General features: G+C 36.4%; 1 protein-coding gene across 1 annotated transcript in view; it reads right to left on the reverse strand.

Annotated features, from left to right (window-relative positions):
- hck (HCK proto-oncogene, Src family tyrosine kinase) overlaps nucleotides 1-22,348 on the reverse strand; it is a 36,967-nt gene extending 14,619 nt beyond the window's left edge. Inside the window, exons 1-2 of the mRNA XM_084721948.1 lie at nucleotides 21,760-22,348; nucleotides 3,059-3,189 (exon numbers count right to left, since the gene is read on the reverse strand). Of these exons, the coding sequence (XP_084578074.1) occupies nucleotides 3,059-3,181 (123 nt within the window). The 5' untranslated portion in view covers nucleotides 3,182-3,189; nucleotides 21,760-22,348. The remainder of the gene's footprint in view (nucleotides 1-3,058; nucleotides 3,190-21,759) is intronic.
- Between the last annotated feature and the right edge of the window lie 63 nt (nucleotides 22,349-22,411).

Consider the following 22,411-nt stretch of genomic DNA (forward strand, 5'->3'; position numbering starts at 1 on the left):
TAAACAAATTGTGGGGAAAAAATTGTGGGGAAAAAAAGAAAAAAGAATGTAAATTCAATATTCTCATCTAGCAAATTTTTGTTCCTTTAACATTCTGGAAAAGTTTATGTTCAAATTTGGAAAGGTTTATTGAATGTTCCTGCATAATGTAACCTAGATGTTAATGTGGAAAATTTTTCTGACATATGTCAGTTCCCAGAAAGTTTGTTCCAGTACCAGGAGGGTTACATGAATGTTATCCCTTTAATGTTCCCTTAGTGATAAAGTAGCACTTTATGCTAACACTTCCAGAACATACTGGGAAGGTTAGTTGAATGTTAAAGAATGGTTACTTGAACATTTCCCCTTAAAGATGGTGTAAAGCAACAATAGCTGTGTGTTCTGAGTTTGTCACACCACAGAAATGTATGCTATTAACCACCCAGCCAAACTCAAATGATTAAAAGTTTTAAAGTTTATAAAATTAGGTCTCAGAAACACAAAAGAATTAGCAGTTTTCACTGGGGACATGGCCTGAAAACCACATGAAACATGGACGCTCCATCTAGCAGCTTTATTGGACATGTCCAGGCATGTTTGAGCCACCAGCGCCAGAGGACGGTGGCAAGATATTACTTTTTCTTCTGTGTCGGGTTGTTGGAACTGAAGTGAGCTGAAGTGAACTGCTGGGCTGATTTGGACTGAGAGAGTCACTGAAGGTACGTTTGTAACTTACATAAGTCTTATCACGTTTTCAACAATTATTCTCTAACATGTAATACGTGTTAGGAAGACAAACTCTTAATTCCCTCTACACAGACTTTAAGTTGAGACCCAACCTCAACTAGATCGAACTATTGCACAAAAGACAAACATTCAAGAGGAGGCAGGAAGGACTTTGTCTTATCAACTTTCAACATCAGGATGTTAGCTGCAGTTATTTCTACTTGGGTTTGTCGTGGGTTTTCTCTTCATCACTTTGTTTTCAACATTACCATGAAGGTATAATAAACTGAGCTGTGTGGTGATCCGACAGTCAGATGGTCTGTATATTTAGACATCTGTGACATAATACAGTGGGGGACGTCTTAGCCATTGCTTAATATACTCGTTTTTGATCGTACGTCTCTGGCCTGAGCGCTCTGCTTCTGTCACTTCCTCTTTCTTCATTGAGGAGAGATGTTACAGTCAGCACCCAGGAAGTAGCTGGAGGAACCTCACTGACACGGAGCAGCAGCTACTTTACCCCTGGCACACATCGCAGTCTGACCAGTATGCAAAACCCACAGCACGCTACAGGAACATGGTCACAGTGTGTCTCATCTCTCCTCTCTGAGGAGGACAGGAAAACGGGCTCCTGACCAATCAAACGATGTTATGTTGTCACACTTTCACTGTTTCTGCCTCAGACACACTTCATCTTCCTCATTCTTTATTTAAAGTCAGGCCACTTCTGCAGGTGTGTGTGTGTGTGTGTGTGTGTGTGTTTACAGCTCACAAATGCTTTTTGGTCAGATATAATGTAGCTAAAGATCTAAATTTATGTTCAGTGGTGGAACGTGACTATGTACAATTATTGAAGAACAGCGCAATATTTCCATTTGATGCTATTTTATACTTCAACTCTTTCATTTCATGAGGAAAATACTGTGATTTTTACTGCACTTTATTATAACTCTTTCTATTAAGGTGCTTGTAACAAGTGTTAGTTAATAGGTAATAATGCCCTGATGCTTACTATCATTAAAATGTGTTAATAACACTATATACAAAATTTGAATAGCATAATAATATGTTTATTATTAGATTATAAGACATTTATAAGCACTTATAAGAACCTTGTTAACAATTTGTAGACTGCTTAAGAGTGTTAATAAAAGCCTTATGAGTTTCTTGCAATTGTTTATCACAAACAAATTTATCTATAAACTATGAACACATTTCTTATAAATGTCTCATAATCTAATAGTAAACATGTTTATTATGCTATTACTAACACTTATATTGCCTTACTAACACATATTAATGTTAATAAGCATGTTATAAGGGCCTTATTACCTCTTAACTAAAGCTTATAACAAGCACCTTAATATAAAGTTTTATTCACTATATTTATCTGCAAGTTATAATTACTAGTTGCTTTTCAGGTCAGATCAACTACACCTCTGTGTAGTTTTGAGCCCAACAATTAAGTTGAAACAAACTTAAGTTTCATCGACCTACAATCTTTAGTTGAGATAATTCTTTTTTTTTCTTTAGATAAACATGAATCTTTAAAACATAAATATTAATTTTCAAAAACTGGCCACAGTGAGCTGTGAACCTGATTTCTACTTATGTTGGTCTGTGATAATGAAATGGATTTAACTGAAAATATAAATATATTAACCATTTTTCTCCTGCACTTCAATAAGCTTACCCAGCAATGTTTAAAATACAGTTTGGGGGTTTCTAAGGTAAAAGATTCAAATTCATCTAATGAAGAAATTATCTCAACAAACTGTTTGCAGTTAGTAAAACATTAAAAAAAAAATACTGAAAAGTCAAAAATCCATTGAATTAGCCTGAAATTTTAAGTTTTCTCAGCTTTGTCATTTTTACAGTGTGAAGTTAGACAGTTAAATTGTTCATGATTTTTGTGTCCACGATTTTTTGGGCGGACCTGAAATATGGCTTGATGACGCAACAGAGCAACACTATATAAGCTAACCACACCCTCATTTCAACATTTTGAGAACTAATTTTTTGATCATTCAAACTTGGCTGGGTGGTTGATAGCGTGTTTCTGTGGTGTTTCTGTGGTTCAGGTGTATGTGACGCACTCTTGCAGATCTGCTGTGTGAAGTGAGTCTGTGAGAGAAGTATCAGCACACAGCAGCAGGAAAGTGTTTTATGTTATTCAGGGTAGTAAATTCAGTCAGCTCAGGTTGCAGCACACTCTCAAAGACCCTGTGTTGTGTTCACTGTCAGTGTTTGCACTTTAACTGGTGAAAACAATGTGAATGCTTCTTCCCACCACCATTGAGTATGTCAGAGTCATTGTGATTCCATTGTATCAGTCAGTCACATCATTACTTACAGCTTTGTTTCCTGTGGTGGGGTCTTTGACATAGTGAGCCGTCTGTGCTCGGTTCTGCAGCTCGTCATTCCCAGTCCCTTTGCTGAGAGGCTCCTGCTCTTTCTTTGAGCCCACGCAGCCCATGGTGCCTCCTGCAGGAGGACGACAGAGGACAAACAGCAGACATGAAGGCTGTGGACAGGAATGCTACCAACAGGATGTCATGATGATGTAAATATACAGTCATTTATTATGTCACCCTTTCTTGAGAAGTGGGACATGTCCTACCAAAAACAAAAAATTTTTTTTTTTTCATTTCGAAAGTTGCTCTGTGTCATAAAACACCCTCATCACAGACAAGAATTCACAATTTCAAACAAATGTGTTAAAATCCCTCAAAATCTATAACTGACAATATCTACTGATAACATAGGTATAAAATGTGCAGTTATAATCATTTTTGCTTTAAAATAGATTTTTTTTAAATGAAAATATTGACCCTTTAAAGTTGTGCCTCAGATTTCCATCAGATTTTTTTTTACAAAAACATGATTTAATCAGCCATAAAAGGGGTTAGCTGTAGCCTGAGGACCTCTGTATCACTTCCTGGTTTTAAAAAAAAGGCAGGAATACTGCTCAAGAACTGGAAAACCTTCTACTTGTAGACTAATTTATTGAATAATATTTCTATCAGATGTGTCTCAACCATCCTTCTAAATCAAAGATAAATAAGACTTATGGTTTAAAAATGTGTATTTCACCTTGTGTGAGTTTGATATATTTTCCAGCATAATTGAAGGGTAAAAATCAAAACTCTCAAAATACGGTTTTGTTCCAATTCTCAAGATATTCAGAGAAAAGTTTTGGAGGTCATTTAGTACTGAACATGAACAAGCATGCAACATAAGAAGAGGGACTTTTAAGGTAAAACAAGCAGTCGGTGGGAGATGGACTTTTGACTCATAAATAATTTCTCACTTTGTTGTTGGTCACTAAACATTAACCAGCACACATCCTGAACCTCGAGGCTGACGGCTGGGATGGTGAGCTGCACCGTGACACACTTACTACACATAATAAATGATCAATTAAAAATATTAACTGTCCTTTGGATGCTGTGCGCAGTCATTAATCCTGGTGTTATCACAATACACACACAGTTCAGCATTGAGGTAAGGCGATAGGCGGCATTTCTAAAATTAAATATATAAATGTATTTATAAGGTTAACAGTATTCTCTTGGTGAATGTTTGCGATCATATGAATCCAGAATAAATTAAAGTTCAGGCAGGCATAATATTTATAACGTAACACATATTAATAACATTTTCATATTAAAATGTCTAAACTTGACTACACCTATTTTATATATTTTGTTGAGTTGTGTGCTTCCCAAATGTTTCCAACAATGTTTGAAGTGTTTCATTTGGTTTCCTATCTGATTTGACTGAATAAGCGTTATCGACACACATCACAGATAACGTCTGTTCAACAGCCTGATTACAGTCAAATCAGACGGCCTGTCAGGGACGTCATATCCCCTTTACTGCTATAGTTGCTATAACATCCGGGGAAACACAGGAAACAGTGGAATCTATTATGCACAGCACGTATATTTTCACGACACCTTGACACCCAATTATTAAATCAAATATCTGGCACAACTTCTCACCTCAAGACTTCAAGACATGAGGGAATGAACCAGTCACTGAACATGTATGAGGGGTGGAGGTAACAAAAAATAACGGAGGTGATGAAAATGGATGAGAATTGAAAAATGTAGCGATAAAATATTTCAAGTGAGTTGATAAATTTCAAGCTGATTTGATGAAAACAGTTGTGATATGATGAGAACAGAACCATGTGTCTTATCTCTCTCCTCCCACGTCTTTTAAGCTCATGGCCACAGTTAACATCATAGCTAATGTTAAATTAGCGGTAGCGCTTACATATTGGGTAGGCGCGTCCAGTGGGCCAAAACAGTATCCTCCAAGTTTCTGCAAAATCAAAGTTTTTGTAGGGTGAATTCTCCCACTTCCCTCTCTTGCTTTGCTGCTGCCATGTCAAAATAAAAGCCATCATCCTCACTCAGGCATGGTTGCCAGGTCTGTGTGATAAAACCAGCCCTAAGGCTAATAAAACTGTTGCCAGCATATACAATGGTGTGTTTATGTGGGTGTGCGTGGCATGTGCCAGGTTTTTGTGTGCATGAATGTATAAATTATTTCATTTAAAATATGGATGTGTATTAACAGGTATTATTGATGAAATCTGCATAATGTAATTTGCAAAATTCACCCAACTAGTGAACAAAAACATCCCACTTCAAAAGTTGCCCAATTCTGTGGGAAAAATGCAGACCTGGAATCTTGGGCTCAGTGAATGTATCCCTTCACGTTTGTTCACTGACATGTGACTGAGATCTTGTTTCAGGAAGTCATTCAGTTCAGTTTGTTCACTTAAAAGTTTGTTCTTTTGATGAAACGTTTGCGAACAACAGATCACTAGTTGTGACGTGAGAGACACAGACTGCGCTTTAAGACTCAAGGATGTGGATCAACATGACCGACACCATGAACTGTATCATAATCTTCGGCGTAATAACCGCAGATTGTTTTTTTTCCCTAAAGCCTGTGCATAGAGCGTCTAAACTAAGCTGTGGCAGTCATATCAGCCAATTTCAAAGAAGAGATACAGAATATGTGACTTTAAGTAACATGAAATGCTGTGACTTCAACAAAACATAAGAACAGATGCATAGGAGAAAGATGAGTGGAGCAAAAAGTTGGAAAAGGACTTCTATATACCACTTAGCTATTAAACACACACACATTATTTAAAAAAAAAAAAAAAAAGACACTCTGTATAATGTATGATGCTGTATAATGCTTGCATTAAATGGGTAAAATGCATTCTCAAAAAAATATAGAAATATTACAGAAAAGTGTAGGAATATTATACTTCATTATCCTACAGAAGCCTAAATCAAGTAGGTCCCTGTAAATAAATCCCACAGGCACCAAGAAGCCAGCATATAGAAAAAAGTCTATATCAAATATAGAACCATCTACAAGGCTTCAGAAAATCATGCAGCACAGATGTATACATATAAAAATGGACATAAATCAGTGGGTGACAATGTTAAACGAACCTGTCGAGTCCTGGAAGTCCTTTTGCAACATCTGCTGCGGTAACAGCAGACTACAGAACAGCTTCCCCCCTCAGGCTGTGAGGCTGCTCAACTCATCCTCAGAACCCCACCATGAATAAATGACATGGAGCTTTACACTGACACAACACAGTGTACATACTTTCTGAGTGTATACATGCACACAGCAGAGATAGGCAGGCCTACATTGACAATAACAAGCGAGGACAAGTCCTCCACTGTAAGTTGATCAGCTGTTTCTAATTGTCAGTTGTAGTCTGTTATCCTGAAAACAAAAGCCCACTGCTCTGAAATAAGTCAATCACTCCCTGCCAAACTCCATTGACATTTCACTCAATTTAGCAGTCATAAACATCTACGCCTTCTACAGGATTATTAATGATTTCATAGGACTCATACACAGACACTTACTCATTCAGTGACAATTCAGCATTAAATTGAGATCTGATTAATGTGAAACAGACGTGCAAAACAGTTATTCCAGCTGGGAATGGAAATTTCAAAGGGGGGCACGGTGGCTGTAGTGTTCGTGTCAAGTGAAGCAGTAATTTATTTTATGTCTGATGACACATCCTGGTCATTTTATGAGTTATTACAGTAAATATATTACAGATTTCTCCTTTAATACCTTGACATATTTTCATATTTGCCTAATGATTGGTCTATTATGTTGCAGTCAGTTTTGTTTGGGGTATGGGTATTTGTGAACTCTGTTCTACATGTTCTAGACTGTGAATCTGTTTGCAAACTAAGTGCAGTCACATGACCTCTGCTACTGTAAGTCTATTTGAAAATGTCTCTAATATTGGGTGGAGAAGGCGTGAAAATGGCACATCACATGATGTTGTTACATATTCTGCACTACAGAGGGAGGACTGAGAGGACAAAGATGCCTTTTAGCTTACACAGTAAGTTTACTGGATGAACATGACTGTAAGACTTTTAGGATGCTCTACATTACTGGTATTTATTTTGACTTCGTAGTAGCAATACTTAAGTCAGTGCTATTAAGATTATCCAAGAATGGACACGGCAATGTTTTTTCAATGTACTGTTGTGACACAAATGTTTCCACACAATCCTCCCATTCATCCAATCATCAACATCTAGAGAACTTTGTTTTCTCTTGTGTTGCACTGTATCCGTGGGTGTGTATCTACATGCAAATGTGTGTGCAGTTATATGGAACCAGGTTAAGCAGGAGGAAGAACACAGAGGGAGTCAGTGATGGCAGATACAGGAGAAGCTGTGTTGGCACACACACACACAGATGGAGAAAACAGCAGAGAGAGAGAGAAGTAGATTATTGATGTAATGTTTCTACTAAACAGCACAGCCTTGTTACTGTGCAAACTGATCTATGTACTATGATTTTATACATCACCACAGAATAATATATAATATAATAATACATTTTATGTATAAGCACTTTTCCTAACAATGTTATAAAGCCTTACATCAGAGAAACAAAAGAAAGGAAAAAGAGGTAAATTAAAACACATTATATCAATAATATAGCGTATCGTGGTATAAGAATAAATATCTAGTCTTGGATCGTGGATATTTTTATATCATGGTATTACATAAATGTTGTCTTTACCTGGTTTTAAAGGCTGCATGACAGTAAAGTGAAGTTATTTTCTGAACTTACCGCTGTTCTAGCTGTTCTATTATTTCCCCACTTAGTCATTGTATCCATATTTCTGATGATTATCAAAAATCTCATTCCTACCAACACAAAGTTGTAGGTGCAACATAACTTTTGCAACAGCTGTGGAAACCTGCCAAGAAATTCCAGAGTGTCGTCACCAGCACATTATTTGCTGGTATGCTGTCCCCATGTTTCCATCACTTTCTGAAGACATATCAGCAGAAGGTTGCATGTAATGTCCCTACTAAGACAGGGTCATTGCTGGAACGTTGCTGTGAGGTAATGTTGCAATAAAGTTACTACATCATAAATGGATGAATGTTGGAATCATAACATTACAGTGATTATCTGTGTTTGTAGGGATACCAGGTAAATTGTCACGTTGCAATGTCATTTTAAGTACTAGTAGCGTGCAAAGGAAGTGGAGCAAACATAGCAAAAATACCATAGAATACTTGTTATGTTGTAGAATTTGCACAACGTAGCAATAACATAACTAACGGTAACATAACTGTAATGTTGCAGTAATGTCATTACAATGTCATAAATGAATGAATCACGACGTTGAAAGTCAATCCTACAATACTATTAAAATATAGAAAAAGTATCAATATCAAGGTACTTGGTAAAAAATATTGAGATATTTGATTCTGACTATGCTAAAATGCTAATAAGCAAACTTATTTTACCAGCTTAGCCACTTCCACTCTTTAGAGTACACAACATGTTGTCAGTCAAGACCTACATATTCAATAATTATTGATATCAACTGATATGAAACATCACTATTGTGAGAGGTTTTTGAGCTATATCACTCAGGCCTATATTAAACATTCCCAGAAGCTTTCACAAACATGAAAGTTTTAAGAAGGGATTTAAAAGAAGCTAAAGACTTAGACTGAGTTCGGTTGGCAGGGAGTCCCATAGTGTGTGCGAGCAAAGGTCGAGCAGCAGCAGCAGATGAATGAAGCATGAGTCAAGTCAGCATCGAATATTACACCTAAATTCCAAGCAGCGTGATTACATCGTCTGACAAGATGCTAAGATTAGTATCAAGAGAGCTTATGGCATTTGGGGGACCGAAAAGACTGACCTTAGTCTTTTTGTCATTGAATTTAATAAGGGTTTGAGACATCCAGGATTTACGATCCGAGGGGCAAGCTGTATGATTTGCTAGGCAGCCAGGACTTGCAGTTTTCAATGGCATGTATAACTGAGTGTCATCAGCATAAAACTGTAAAACACATCATGGTTTTGCATTATTTGGCCAAAAGGGAGCGTGTATGCAGAAAACAGAAGGGGGCTAAGAATAGAGCCTTGTGGGACACCACAACTCATCTGAGCTGTAGAGGAGGTAACATTACCCAGAGCGACAGAGAAGGTTCTGTTTGCAGGATGCAATGATCAGCTGTGTGAAAGATGGTACTCAAATCTAGAAGAACTCCAAAAGTCCCACAAAGGAGGATACTGATAGCTTCAGTAGACATACCTAGGAATCACAAGTGACAGGAAACACCAACAGTGACAAAACTTTACGTTTTCTGCAAGAAGCATCTGTTCTTCCATTACTATCAGTCTATACTTCGGTAAAACCTAATCCATCCATAGCACAACATTTGTCCACTCAAATGTTCACGACTGTCAGCTGGCACTTTACATATATTTTGATAGTTGAATGTGTTAAAAAATGGATGTAGAAATATGTACTCAATGTTTTTATGTTCATATGACATGTAGTCCATTTCTTGTTCAGTAAAACAAATAATTTGTGTTCACTAATCTAACAAAAACACATTATTAGAACAAGAGTTGCAGTGTTGTGCTGAACACAAACATGTTTTTTACCAAGTTATTATTTTCTTGTACACACAATGTAGAAAAAGCGCAGGTGCAGCATATTGGCAGACTTCCCACCATGCATTGTGTGAGAATCAAAACCCCTGAGACTCTTCTTTTTTTTCTTCATTTGAAGACAACAACAACTCCAACAGGAACAGCTACAGCTGTTAGTTATTCTGGTAAAATGAAGACCTGAGTTTTTGGTTCAACTTAATATATGAAGCTTATTGTACATGATCTTTCAAGTTAACTTTTTTTTTGTTTGTTTTTTCCAAACTCAAATAAGATGTTAACTAAATTTAATTTATTCAACCTATGTTCAGTTGACTTACATTTTTAAGTTGAACCAGTTCAAAATTATCTACAGTGTATATTAAGTGTACATTTATGTGTAAGCTGTTTCTACTAAACCTTTAAGTAAACTGAGTGTGTGTCTTTACCACAATCACCACTGCCCTGGCACCACTTGTATGGTGGTTAGCAATGGAAAATATTTCACTTGAACATTTAGACACAGGAAGTTTCGGTGTTCAACAACAAAATTAGTGGTGCTAATGTAGTAGCTTCCCTTTTTTTTCTCTGTGTTCCAAACTTTGTTCCTCTTTACATGTCTAATCAAAGGTGGGTCAGCTTTCTTTGGACGGTTTTCACTTCTATTTAAAACTTTTACTGATACAAAATAGACGCCAGCATGTGGCTGATGGTAACACATCGCCCTAGTTCGGCTCTGTGAAATGCCACTATCATTGATTCAGAGGCAGTCTGTGTGTAAAGCAGATACATTACATGTCGGAGATAACCCACATTTTCATATAGTAGCCTAAATAAAAATCTACATGTACCAATCTGGCAGCTGAGCACAAACAGGACAGATGGATGAAAGCTTCATAAAGCTACTACAACAACCATATTACAGCCTTTCAATATCTATTGATCGAATGATAATTAAAAATACATATACATCTTATTGCCAGTGTGTGTTTATTTTCATGAGAGTATCAATCTATGCAGATGACATAAGTTTTAGTTAGAAGAAAAATGAGACCGTGACGTGTTTCTTTCAGTACACTCAAGGGAGGCAGGACATTGCAGTGATGTTTCAGATATAATCTTGATCTCTCACCATCTCAACCACTCTGTTCTCAACCAACAAACAATGTGTTGGTGCACTGGACCTTAAAGCGATACTCTCTGTGGCAGTGGTTCTCAACCTAGATGATTTCTGGGGGTCTCCAGATGGTTGTTACAATAAAATAACATATTGTGTCAAGTAGAAAGCCACTGCATCGTCTCTATCAGTGATATAATGTAAGGTCTGTAGTGTTCATGTGTTATACAGTGATTCTTCAACAGGCAGATGTTGCAGGGGGGAATCAAAGTGGGAAAATCCCACTGACTCACCTCCTGCTGTTACAATACAGTGACATAATATTAAAGGAATAGTTTGACATTTTGGGAAATACACTCATTTTCATTCTTGCATGACCATTTCAAGCTTCTTGCTAAAGATGAGAGGGTTTACGTCACTGTTACTTCTCCATGCTAAATATGAAGCTGGAACCAGCAGACGGTAAGATCAGCCTAGCAGACAGACTGCTGCTTTATGCCTATTTTTGCTCCTGTGCAGAAGCTGATGGGCACCTTCTGGTCTGAACAGTCCACCATCGCTTTAAGCTGCTTCCTTAAACATGCAGGAAACTATTCTGGAGAAAGATATTTGATTGTTGGGTCTCAATCAAGTTCTGTACTCAAGTAGAAGTACAAATACTTGAGTAAAAAAGACTGGTAAAAGTAGAATAACAAAATTCAACTTCTTTACTGAAGTAAAAGTGTAAAAGTACAGGCTCTGAAATGTACTCAAAGTATAAAAGTATGAAGTTGTCCTTTTAACGACATTTCTACTGACAGTTTCTGTGCAAAGCTAACTGTTGTCTTTTTTGCCTTGTTGCATCTTTTACATCATTTTTCATCTTGTTGTGTCTGTTGTCTTGTTAGGTCTTTTTTGTCTTTTACATGATTTTTTGTCTTGTCATGTCATTTTTCATCTTGCCATTTTCTTGTTAAGTCATTTTCATCTCATCACATCTGTTGTACTGATGGATACACCAAGAAATTGTGTCTTCCATGTGTTATTGTCCCATCCATTTACTGTACGTTGAAATTAGTCCTGATGTTGGAAGGTGGCGCACAATGATGCAAAATAAAAATAATCAGTAATTCTGCTCAAATTAATTAAAACTAAAATTACATGCCTGTTTTGAAAATGTAAGGAGTAGACAGTCCAGATATTTGTGTTGAAATTTATGGAGAAAGAGTAAAAAGTTTTCAGAATAAATAAATACTCAAGTACAGATACCTGAAAAATCTGCTTAAGTACAGTAAAAAGGCCCACCATCCACTGAACTGTTCTCACACCTACCTCTCTCTTCTAAGAGTAAAGGACGAACCACAATGGAAACATGAGTATGTCACCAGGCAGTCTAGTCTCTGTAGTAGAAAACACGCCACACACAGGTTATTCTAGTACACAAGAATGACAGTTTCTGTCTACAGAACCCCAATAGATCCTTTGGGAAATAAAGTTGGTAAAAGAATGTTTTAATGCCAGCTTCAGTGTTTCCTGCCCCCCTGCTGGGGATATGAAAGATAAATGTATGAGAACCTGCTGTAACTTTGACTACGTTGACACTTTCAGTTCTGTGCTTCATGACTTTTGTCTTACTGTCCAGACCACGCTGTCCTCCTTCTATGTCAGCAGAACACCCGTGAATACAGGTTAAGTGAAGTCAAATGAAATCTATTTCTTTCAACTACTGTCATTTCTTGCCTCATGCTCCACACGACTAGCCTCTGTGCATTTCACAGTGATGGTGAAATCATGTCTAATGTTGGAAATCCCAAATCTATATCATCACCAACTCAGCTGTTCCTCAGTGAAAAAGTCTGCAGCTACCCAGCAACCCTGGATCTGCCCAAAGATAACAAAATCCATCCATCTATGGCTTTAAAGTCAGACTACATAACTTTTGCTAACAGACGCACATGAGGCTAAAGGGGAGGTTACAAGATACACAAGATGGCATATTGAATTTGCCTCCATTTCCCAATTCTCTACTTGCACAATGTAGTGTGACGTGTACAAACTACATGTCTGTACACGTCACACTACATTACCTTCACCTCCAACTTAAATCACCTTACATGGCTTTTTCATCCTCAAATTAGTTAGCTTTGCACATACTGTTAATAATATTAAACCTGCTGTGTTATCTCAGTGTCTTAGATCAGTCGTTCCCAAACACTGGGTTGTGACCCACAGGTGGGTCACAGGAGATTTTATTTGGGTCCCCTGGAGGAAATTCTTTAAAATTTAAGATTTATATCTGCAGTGCATCTTTCGTAAAGCATTTACATTATTTTACTGATGAGGGGGAAAAAAAACAAAACAAGAGTCTGTTAATAGCACGTAAACACACTTATTTTGTCTCATTTATGAAGTGGGCTAAAATGAACCATACTGTAAATTCTAAATTTGAAGGCAACTTACTTAAGCAAACTCTTATTTTTTTATAAAGGTTTTACCAACTAATAATGTTTTGTTGAGGTAATCTACTTGTCTTCTTTAAGTAAACTTTTTTCTTTTTTTCAGCCTAAATGCATTTAATTTCTTTTTTTTTTTAGCTATGGAGTATTTAATGTGCATGTGCATGTGTTAAAATAATATATGGTGATGTGATGTTATTATTATTATTATTATTATTATTATTATTATTATTATTATTACATGTATTATTAACAATTAGGCCTATTGGGTTTCTGGACCACTGTCTTAGATGACCATTAGTGACATTAGCTATTCACTTAGATTTTCACAGCTTAGTTAATGTGAGGTCACCATGGCTCTGTTGTTGCTTTTTTGACGCTGACTTCTCTTGACAGCTTGTCTTTATTTAAAACCGTCCAGACAGAAGATAACGCAAGTAGTGTTACATAGAAGGTACAAACTGAAAACCACCAATACCAGTTTGTGTTCATGTGTGCTCTTTAATGTTAGCTAACGTTAATGGAAGATTGTTGGTGAATGTTTAAGTTGTGTTAAAGATAAATGTGTTCTGAGATTGTCACACCACACAAACATGTGTCATTAACCACTCAGCCACACTTGGAAGGTCGGACCGTTGCTGTTCACTTTCGCAAGTCGATGTACATCAGTAACTTTTATTTTTGTCAGCTCTTCCAAGCACAAAACCAAAAAACTTTCCGTTGTAGATTTGCGTGTTTTGAACCCAACTAAAACTTTTAAGAGTTGAAATAAACTAAAAAATGTTTTGCCAAGAATTACCTATAATACCTATAATATTTAGTTGATTTAATTGATAATTTGCTTTTCTTCTTTGGATAAACTTAAATCTTTCAGTTTTAGAAACTCAAAAACAACTATTTCAAAAATTGGTCACAGTGAGCTATGAACATTATTTGTCATTATTTTGTTACCTTCAGTAAGTTTAAGTTTTGATCTTTGAAATAAAATGTTTTGGGGTTTCCAAACCTCAAAGATGAATGTTTATCTGAAGAAGACAAGTAAATTATCTCAACAAAATATTACTAGGTCATAAAACTTTTTCAAATCTTAAGAGTTTGTGTTGGAGTCAAAACTCGACAATGTATTCCAGCAAGTTGCCTAAAATTTTAGGTTTTCTCGACTTTTTCATTTTGACAATGTAGGGATGTTACTATAGACGTTTGCTAATATCTGCTACAATGAGCGACTGATCATATCAGATCAAGTTAAAATCCTTTGTGTGTTGAATTGAACAATTGTGTATTTTATTGCTTATGGACTGCACCTTTCATTTGAAAGAGGACAAACGTGTTCTTTGTTCTTTCCAAAATTAGGCTACATAGTCTCACCTCAAAATAAGCTCTGTTCAGTACTATTCAAGAGCGCTGGTCAGGTCTAAAACAGGGCGGCTGTTCTGGTCACCACAGCATCTTTAGAAGAGTTTTAGAATAGCAGGCTTTCTCTAAGCCTCACTGTCTATTTCTGATCAAAGTGACAGAGAGCACATATTAACCTGTATAACTTCAGAGCTGCTTCAAAATATAAGAACAAATTATGACGTTACCATGAACAGTGTTCCCTTTATCATACTGTAACTCTGTGGTTTGTATAAAGAGCAAGTTCAGATGAACAAATTATATCACACCATGCAAATGAATACAACTGCAACCATCAGGCTGTGGAGTCATAAATCAGCAACACAAAGACAAGTGTACAGTGATGCTTCAGTCTACAACACAACAAAACTGTCCGAACATGAACTTCAACATGTTCGACTTTGTGTCATCTTTATCCCAGTTATAAAAGTTGCACACTATGACGATAACACATAAAAATCTGAGACTGTGAGCAGACAGAAGACAGGAATAATTCATGTGTGTTCTGTTGTGAGGGACTGGGGAGGGGACGGTTTCTTCCGCAGATGTAAATGTTGTGGGCTGCGAACGGCTGCCAGGCTGTGTGAGTACCTGTTTGGGACCGCCTCGGGCCATAACAACATCATCTGCTGCCAGCCTGGCACCCAACGAACAAGACATCAGAGGCACAGGAGGGAGGGAAGGAAGGAAGGAAGGAAGGAAGGATGAAAGAAAGAAAGAAATGCTCAGGTGTCTTTACTTTGTCCTACATATATGTACTATATGACATGGCTGCTTTAAAGTCCTATTGGACTGAATCTGAGCTGCTGCAAAATCCAAAATATATGATTTATGACTAATATATTACATTAATTCTTGAGAATTGAGACAAAACATAGACAGAGCACAATGCTAACAAACTGACTGTAGCAGCTAAAAGTGTTAGATTTAAGTATGTCAATGGATTATTGTAGCGCCCTGTGTTTTCCAGAGAGGAAAGGTGAAACTGACAACCTCCTTATCTTGTTTTTCTGTGAGAAATGATCCCACTGAATTTCCAGAGGTGAAACAGTTTAATTTGAACAACTATTTGATCACATCACCAGGTAAGATTATCATATAACCTCACAAAGATCAAGACCAGGCCTTTATTTTATCACAAGTTAGGCTATAAAAAGGTTTGTCTGGTCAAATTAGCAGCTGTAATCTAGGCAGAATGTTACTGAGGGTCAGGATCCCACTGTTTCCTCATTCAGCCTGCTGACGCCTCACATCTGTATCCTCTTTTGTCTTCGCAAAAAGACTTGCTTTTTCTTTTCTGCAACTTATAAAAACTTACCTCTGGGTTCTTTAACTTATTTGTAGTGCATCTCAACACACAGCAGCTTTTAAACATGTTTCTGTTGTTTGCTAGCGGATGTTAAGTGACAAGAGACGCCGTTACATAATACAAGACAATGAAGAGACATGGATAGTTTTCCACTCCGGTGTGGGTGGGGCTTAAGTGCGCTGTGTCTCTATGGCCTACCAAGAAAAACAAAAAACAAACCAAAACTCTAATTCTAATTTGTTGGTGTAAATCTATTCTTTAAGTATTAATATATATGAAATGTGTAATTTCTAAAATGTTTTGGTTTGCTTAAATCATTCTTAATTTCTAAACTTGCTCTTTGCCAGAAACTACTACTACTACTACTAAAATGTTGACCCTTTTAAGTTGTGTCCCAGATTTTGATCAACTCCATCAGATTTTTACAAAAACTTGATTTAATCAGGCATAAAAAGGGTCAGCTATACCCCAAGGACTCCTGTCTCACTTCCTGGTTTAAGGAAGGAATACTGCTCAAACACTGGTAAACTTTCTATTTTTAGACAAATTCATTCAATAATATTTCTATCAAATGTGTCTCAATCATAACATGTCGACTCTGTAGTCCTTCTAAATGAAAGATAAATAAGAATTATGTTTTAAAAATGTGTATTTTGATTAACATTAAGAGAACTGTGAGACACTTTAAAAAATAAAATGGCTGCTCACTATGACTGCGTTACAGGAAAGTGATGTCATTTTTACAACCTGACAGATACTGGATCTTGGGGCCAATATTAGCCAATATTAGGGAATAACATAATTGGACATAATAACATTTTGATATCAGCTAATAGTTTTTATTTACATATATAAAATTCAAAATGACATCAGAGTGCTGACACTTTTTTTTAAACAAACAAAAAAGAATAAAAAACACCACTTGAATTGATGAAATATACATAAAATGCTGCCTCTAAACTAAAAAAATGCAAGAGAATTAAAACAATCTGCTTTATGTTCTGTACAAAAAATATCTGACAACAGTATACACAGATACTCATATAGACCAACAAAGCTGTGCTACATCAATATCAGGTCTATAATATCGGCTGACTGATATATCTGTCTGTCTGTTCTGAACTTATCAGACTGTTCTGGCTACTCTATTATTCGCCTTTTCCCACTTAGTTATTATAACCACATTACTGATTGTGTCAATATTTTGTGAAATAATCAATAGTTATGCCTACATTATTGTTTCAATAATGAAATATCATGATATTTCATTTGATTCATTAACATCCAGTGATTGTGTAATTTAATTTACATATAAAGTTATAACCATTTCTCAATTATAAATGACTCTCTTTATATATTTTTTGTAAGTGATCAGAACAAATAAAACAAAGCCATCCTGTGTGACCACATTAACACTGTGATCATTGATAAGATAAGTCTCACGCCTTGATCAGATTTGTGATAAAAGGTTTTGGTGAGCCGCAGAGGATTTTCAGACTTCACGTTGTTCTGTGGCGTTCTGAAGTTTGGGGATAGCTGATATACAGTCTGGGACTGTAGGTGCAGGAATGTCAAACAGGACTTTGTACAGAGGCAACAGCATTTATATAACAATGTGGGCTGAATGAGATCTGTATAATATTTTTCAGGTAAGATCAAAGCTGACACAGTGAACTGACTGACTGAAAATTAATCAGTAACTATTTTGCGAGGTACAGGGTACCTTGAATGTTATAAAGGTATTTCAGTCTTGATTATGTTGGTTCTACCTTCTTAAAATATAAGGTTTTGCTGCTTTTCCTTCTTGTACATCATTGTGGACTGAACTGAATGTTTGAGGTTTGGATATTAAAAGTCGCCTTGGGCCCTTGGAAATATTCTTATATACATACGAGTATCCTGTGCAGCTCTAGCTTGATCCTTCATCATCTCAGCCACTCTGTTTCATAGTGACAGACAATGTTCAGAAGCCAAGATGGGATGTTTACATGTGTGAAGCTTCAAAAACCCGATTATACCCAGGATACTAAAGAATCCTGATCATACTCAGGATACTAAACAAACCCGATCATAACCAGGATACCCAACAAACCCAACTGTAACTAGGATACTCAATAAACTTGATTGTAACCAGGATACTCAATAAACTTGATTGTAACCAGGATACTCAATAAACTTGATTGTAACCAGGATACCTAACAAACCTGATGGTAATGGTAACCAGGATACTCACGTACCCAAACCAGGATGCACACATAAACTGCACTCACTGTTTTATTTTCTATATCAAACCATTAATTGAAATTAATCAACAGATCAGACTCAGTCAGCCCCCTGCAAGATACATCAACTTAAATGGTGTTCATATTTTGTTAAGCGTCGCAGCGATTTATCTAATAATTGATTATTAATTGATTATTATTATTAATAATTGATTATTAATCAATTATTAAATTTACTGCAAACAAGTTTGATAATTGAGTAATTTTTTTAAGAAAAAAAAGTCTAAATTGTTTCATTCTGGTTTCTTAAATGTGAATATTTTCAGTTTTTTTCTATTTGGTTTCTCAGGTAAGAAATTGATCAATGACAGATGAATTGATAATGATTGTGTTTATAGTCTATATAATATTGATTGTAAATACTGGATCATAACCCTTATTATTCTTGTTGCGTTTTGTTCTGTCAAGAAGGAAATTCAAATTCAGTTCCTCCATCAAAGCAAGAAATCCTTCAGCAACCAGCCATGAATGTTGTGTCATGTTAAAGTTTTTGGTTGCAGTAACCCTTTATGTCTCTGTAACAGGCTGCCTGCTGCAGCCCAAGAGGGGGAATTAAACAATGGTCCCCAGAATGAAGTAATACTGGCATTTCTGCAATCTACACAACATGCTAATGTTTTCGTCACACAGAGGTTCTTGGTAAGATTCCCTGGGATTAAAGCAATACTCTCAAAGGCAGTGGTTCTAAACCTAGGGGTCGGGACCCTCAGAAGGGTTGTGAGATGATTTCTGGGGGTCACCGGATGGTCGTGGAGAAGAAAATTAAATAGCAGGGAATGAAAGGTGGGCAGCAGCTTTTTCCTCTACAGTCTTGAATAGAACAACAACCTGATTTTCCTGGGAGACAATGTACAATATTTTACTGTGTATTTGCAGTTGTGTAAACTAAGTATATTTACTCAAGTACTGTATTTAAGTATAAATTTAGGGTACTTGTATTTCACTTTATTTTAAGTATTTTCATGTTATGTAACTTTATATTTCAAATCCATTATATTTTGGATGGAGGTATTGTACTTTTTACTCCACTACCTCTGTCTGACAGCTTAAGTAACTAGTTACTTTGTGGGTTATGATTTGTCATACCCTTCCTGTCCACTGATTTGTTATTAATAAACTGAAGGATTTCCTATGGGATCAGCTAGAGAATGAATTGTCAACAGCAACACTATAAAGATATGATGATCTTTTAGACCATGATGCACTGCTGTAGATTAAACTAGCCAAGGGTATATAGAGTACCTCAACATGTACAGCAGTAAACTGCAATATACACATTAATGCAACTGTATTAATCCAAAAACAAAGATGAAAGAGTAAAACACTGACCCAGAACATTTTACTGAACTATACTATATACTATATACTGTATACTGTATACTATATACTATATACTATACTTCAAGAACTTTTAAGAGACAGTTTACCCCCAAATCAAAAACACATATTTTCCCTCAGAGTTTTGGAGATATCAACCATAGAGATGTCTGTCTTCTTTCCAGTATAATGGACTAAATGGCACTTGGCTTGTGGTGCACAAAGTACCCAAAAAATGCATTATAAAAAATTAAAACCAGTGTCTCTTTTCAAAAATCACGACCCCGTTGCTCTAAATAATCCACACACCTGGTTGTGAGCAGTTTCATGTAGGAACTACTTTCTTTTCGAGTAGGAAGAAAAAAAGTTCAGGTAGATTCTAAAGTAGTTCCGGTAGTTTCGGTAGATTCAACTTCAGGAAGAAAATGGTTTTATGATTTTGGGGCTGATGATGATACCAATATTGGGGAGGGACATAAAACAATTCTCATATCGATATCAGATATGTTATAGAGGCAGGATATTTTACAGTTTAACAATAACCGTCATTGTGCAAACTCATATAAAGGCACTGAAACAGTCATCTTCACTGGTATTTTCAATAATTGACTATAAATAAATAAAAAACAGAAATAGGGAAAAATATATGTGTATAAAGACACTTTTACAGCCAATGTCATCATAAAGGTTATGATAATGAATTGGAGCTGTGTGTGTGCGCACTGTGCATGATAGTTCTTTATTTTAATAATAATAATTAATAATCCCCATTTTTACTAAATGTATCTTTTTGTATCTGTAACTGTAATGGGGCACTTTTTTGTATCCAGTTTATGTAATACTGTTACAAGTAATCAGTTACTCCCCAAGCCTGGGTAGACAGGGGTGGAAGTAACTAATTAAGAATACTGAAATTACTGTAAAAAAAAGTGGTTTTTAAAATCTAATTAGTTACTTTTGAAATCAAACTTGAATACTGAGTACAATTTGAATTAATATTCAAACCTTTTGTCTGTATTTTAGAAGCCAATAACGTTATCCGATCACAAACAGACCAATGAAAACAATGACATACAAACAGAGAACAAACCAAAATGCAGAATTTGGACTGAGGATGTTAATGATTAAGGATTCATCAGGGTTAAGGATTCATTTCTGTATTCATGGTTATTTAATCAATAGACACAGCAGTAATTGCACCTCATTTGATGAAGCTGACTGTTAAATAAGGAAACTTAAACTTGACCACAAAAAAGAAGAAAAAGAAAAAAAAATGAAAATGAAAATGTGTTTTGTATCTTAAAAATGATTAATGATTAATAATCCATTTCAACTATCGGTTTTGACAGTGCTCAGAATTTGCAACCTTAGTTTGGTGAGGTGACTGTGACAGCTGTTAAAAGTAACTAATACTCTGAGTAGTTTTTGCAACAAATACTTTGCACTTTTACTTAAGTATATTCCTAACACCAGTACTTGTAACTGAGTAATATTTTAGTAATGTAATGGTACTTGAGTACAGATTGTCAGTACTCTTCCCACCACTGTGTGCAGGTCTCTAAATGCAGGACTCCTTCAGGCCGCTCCTTCAAGTAAAGGACTTGATTATTGTATATGTGTTGCACAACACTGTGGGTGCTGTCAATGATTTTAAAGCTAAAATGAAAGTCGGTGTACAGACACTGAACACACACACAGAACAGAAACTAGTCTGCGTTCTTGTTTCTGGTTAAGTCTAAATGGACAGTCTAAAAATAACTCTGCCCCCCCCCCCCCCCCCCCCTCTCTCTCTCTCACACACTCACACACACACACACACACACACACACACACACACACAGTTGAACAAAGATAAGGAAATACTTGAGACTCCTCACTTCATATAATACAATAAAAACTGAGCAGTGTAGTGTTATTCATAAGTAGTCACAGTCTGTCTCTTCAGATCACTTTTGACAGCTTTCACACAGTAGCAGCTCACTTCTGTAGGCGGTGGTTGTTTCAACTCGAACACCTCCAAGTTCCTCTTTTTGCCACTGAGCATCCTGCTGTAAAACTCTATTTATTTCACCATTTGTTCATGACTAAAGCTGAACTTTCGTTTTCCTCCCTAAACGTGTCAGAGATAAACTTTAGAGTCTATTATTTCTTCCTCCCTCTCCTCACACACATACACACACACACACACACACACACACAGATGTAGCGGACACTTACCGCGCTTCAACCAATCACTCTGACTCTGTACTGGTGCTGTGTGTGATCGTCTGGGTTCAGCTGGTCGTCTGGAGAATATTCCTCATGTCTTTGACGTAGCTTCCATCCCTGTCCAGGCGCCTGTTTGCGGTGTTCGTGTGGAGATGCGGACGGGGCGGCGGAGCGCAGCGGACTGGACTCAGAGGAGGAAGTTTGAGCAGAGAGCATCTGACCGAGCAGCTGGAAAGAGGAACCAACGCACAGAGCGCAGACTGTTAGTTTCACTGCTGCAAATAGCCGCTGTCGCTTTTTTTTTTTTTTTTTTTTTTTTTTTTTTTTAGCTGCTTCACTCATCCTGTGATGGCATGCATTAATAACGACTCGTTTCGCTGTCAATTTTTTTTCTTCAATAATCACTTGTTTGGTCTGTAAAATGTTAGAAAATTGTGGAAAAAAAAAATGTCTATCAGTGTTCCCTAAAGCCCAGAATGACCTCAAATTTCCACAACTCAAAGATATTCAGTTTACTGTCAGAGAGGAGAGAAGAAACCATAAAACATTCACAATGAAGAAGCTGAAATCAGAGAATTTTCTTTAAAAAATTATTCAAACCAATTCATTGATGATCAAAAATGAATGAATAATTGATTGATCGTTGCAGCTCTAGAGAAAA

Source organism: Lutjanus erythropterus, chromosome 6 (assembly GCF_056507025.1).
Source record: "Lutjanus erythropterus isolate fLutEry1 chromosome 6, fLutEry1.hap2, whole genome shotgun sequence".
Classification (NCBI taxonomy): domain Eukaryota; kingdom Metazoa; phylum Chordata; class Actinopteri; order Lutjaniformes; family Lutjanidae; genus Lutjanus; species Lutjanus erythropterus.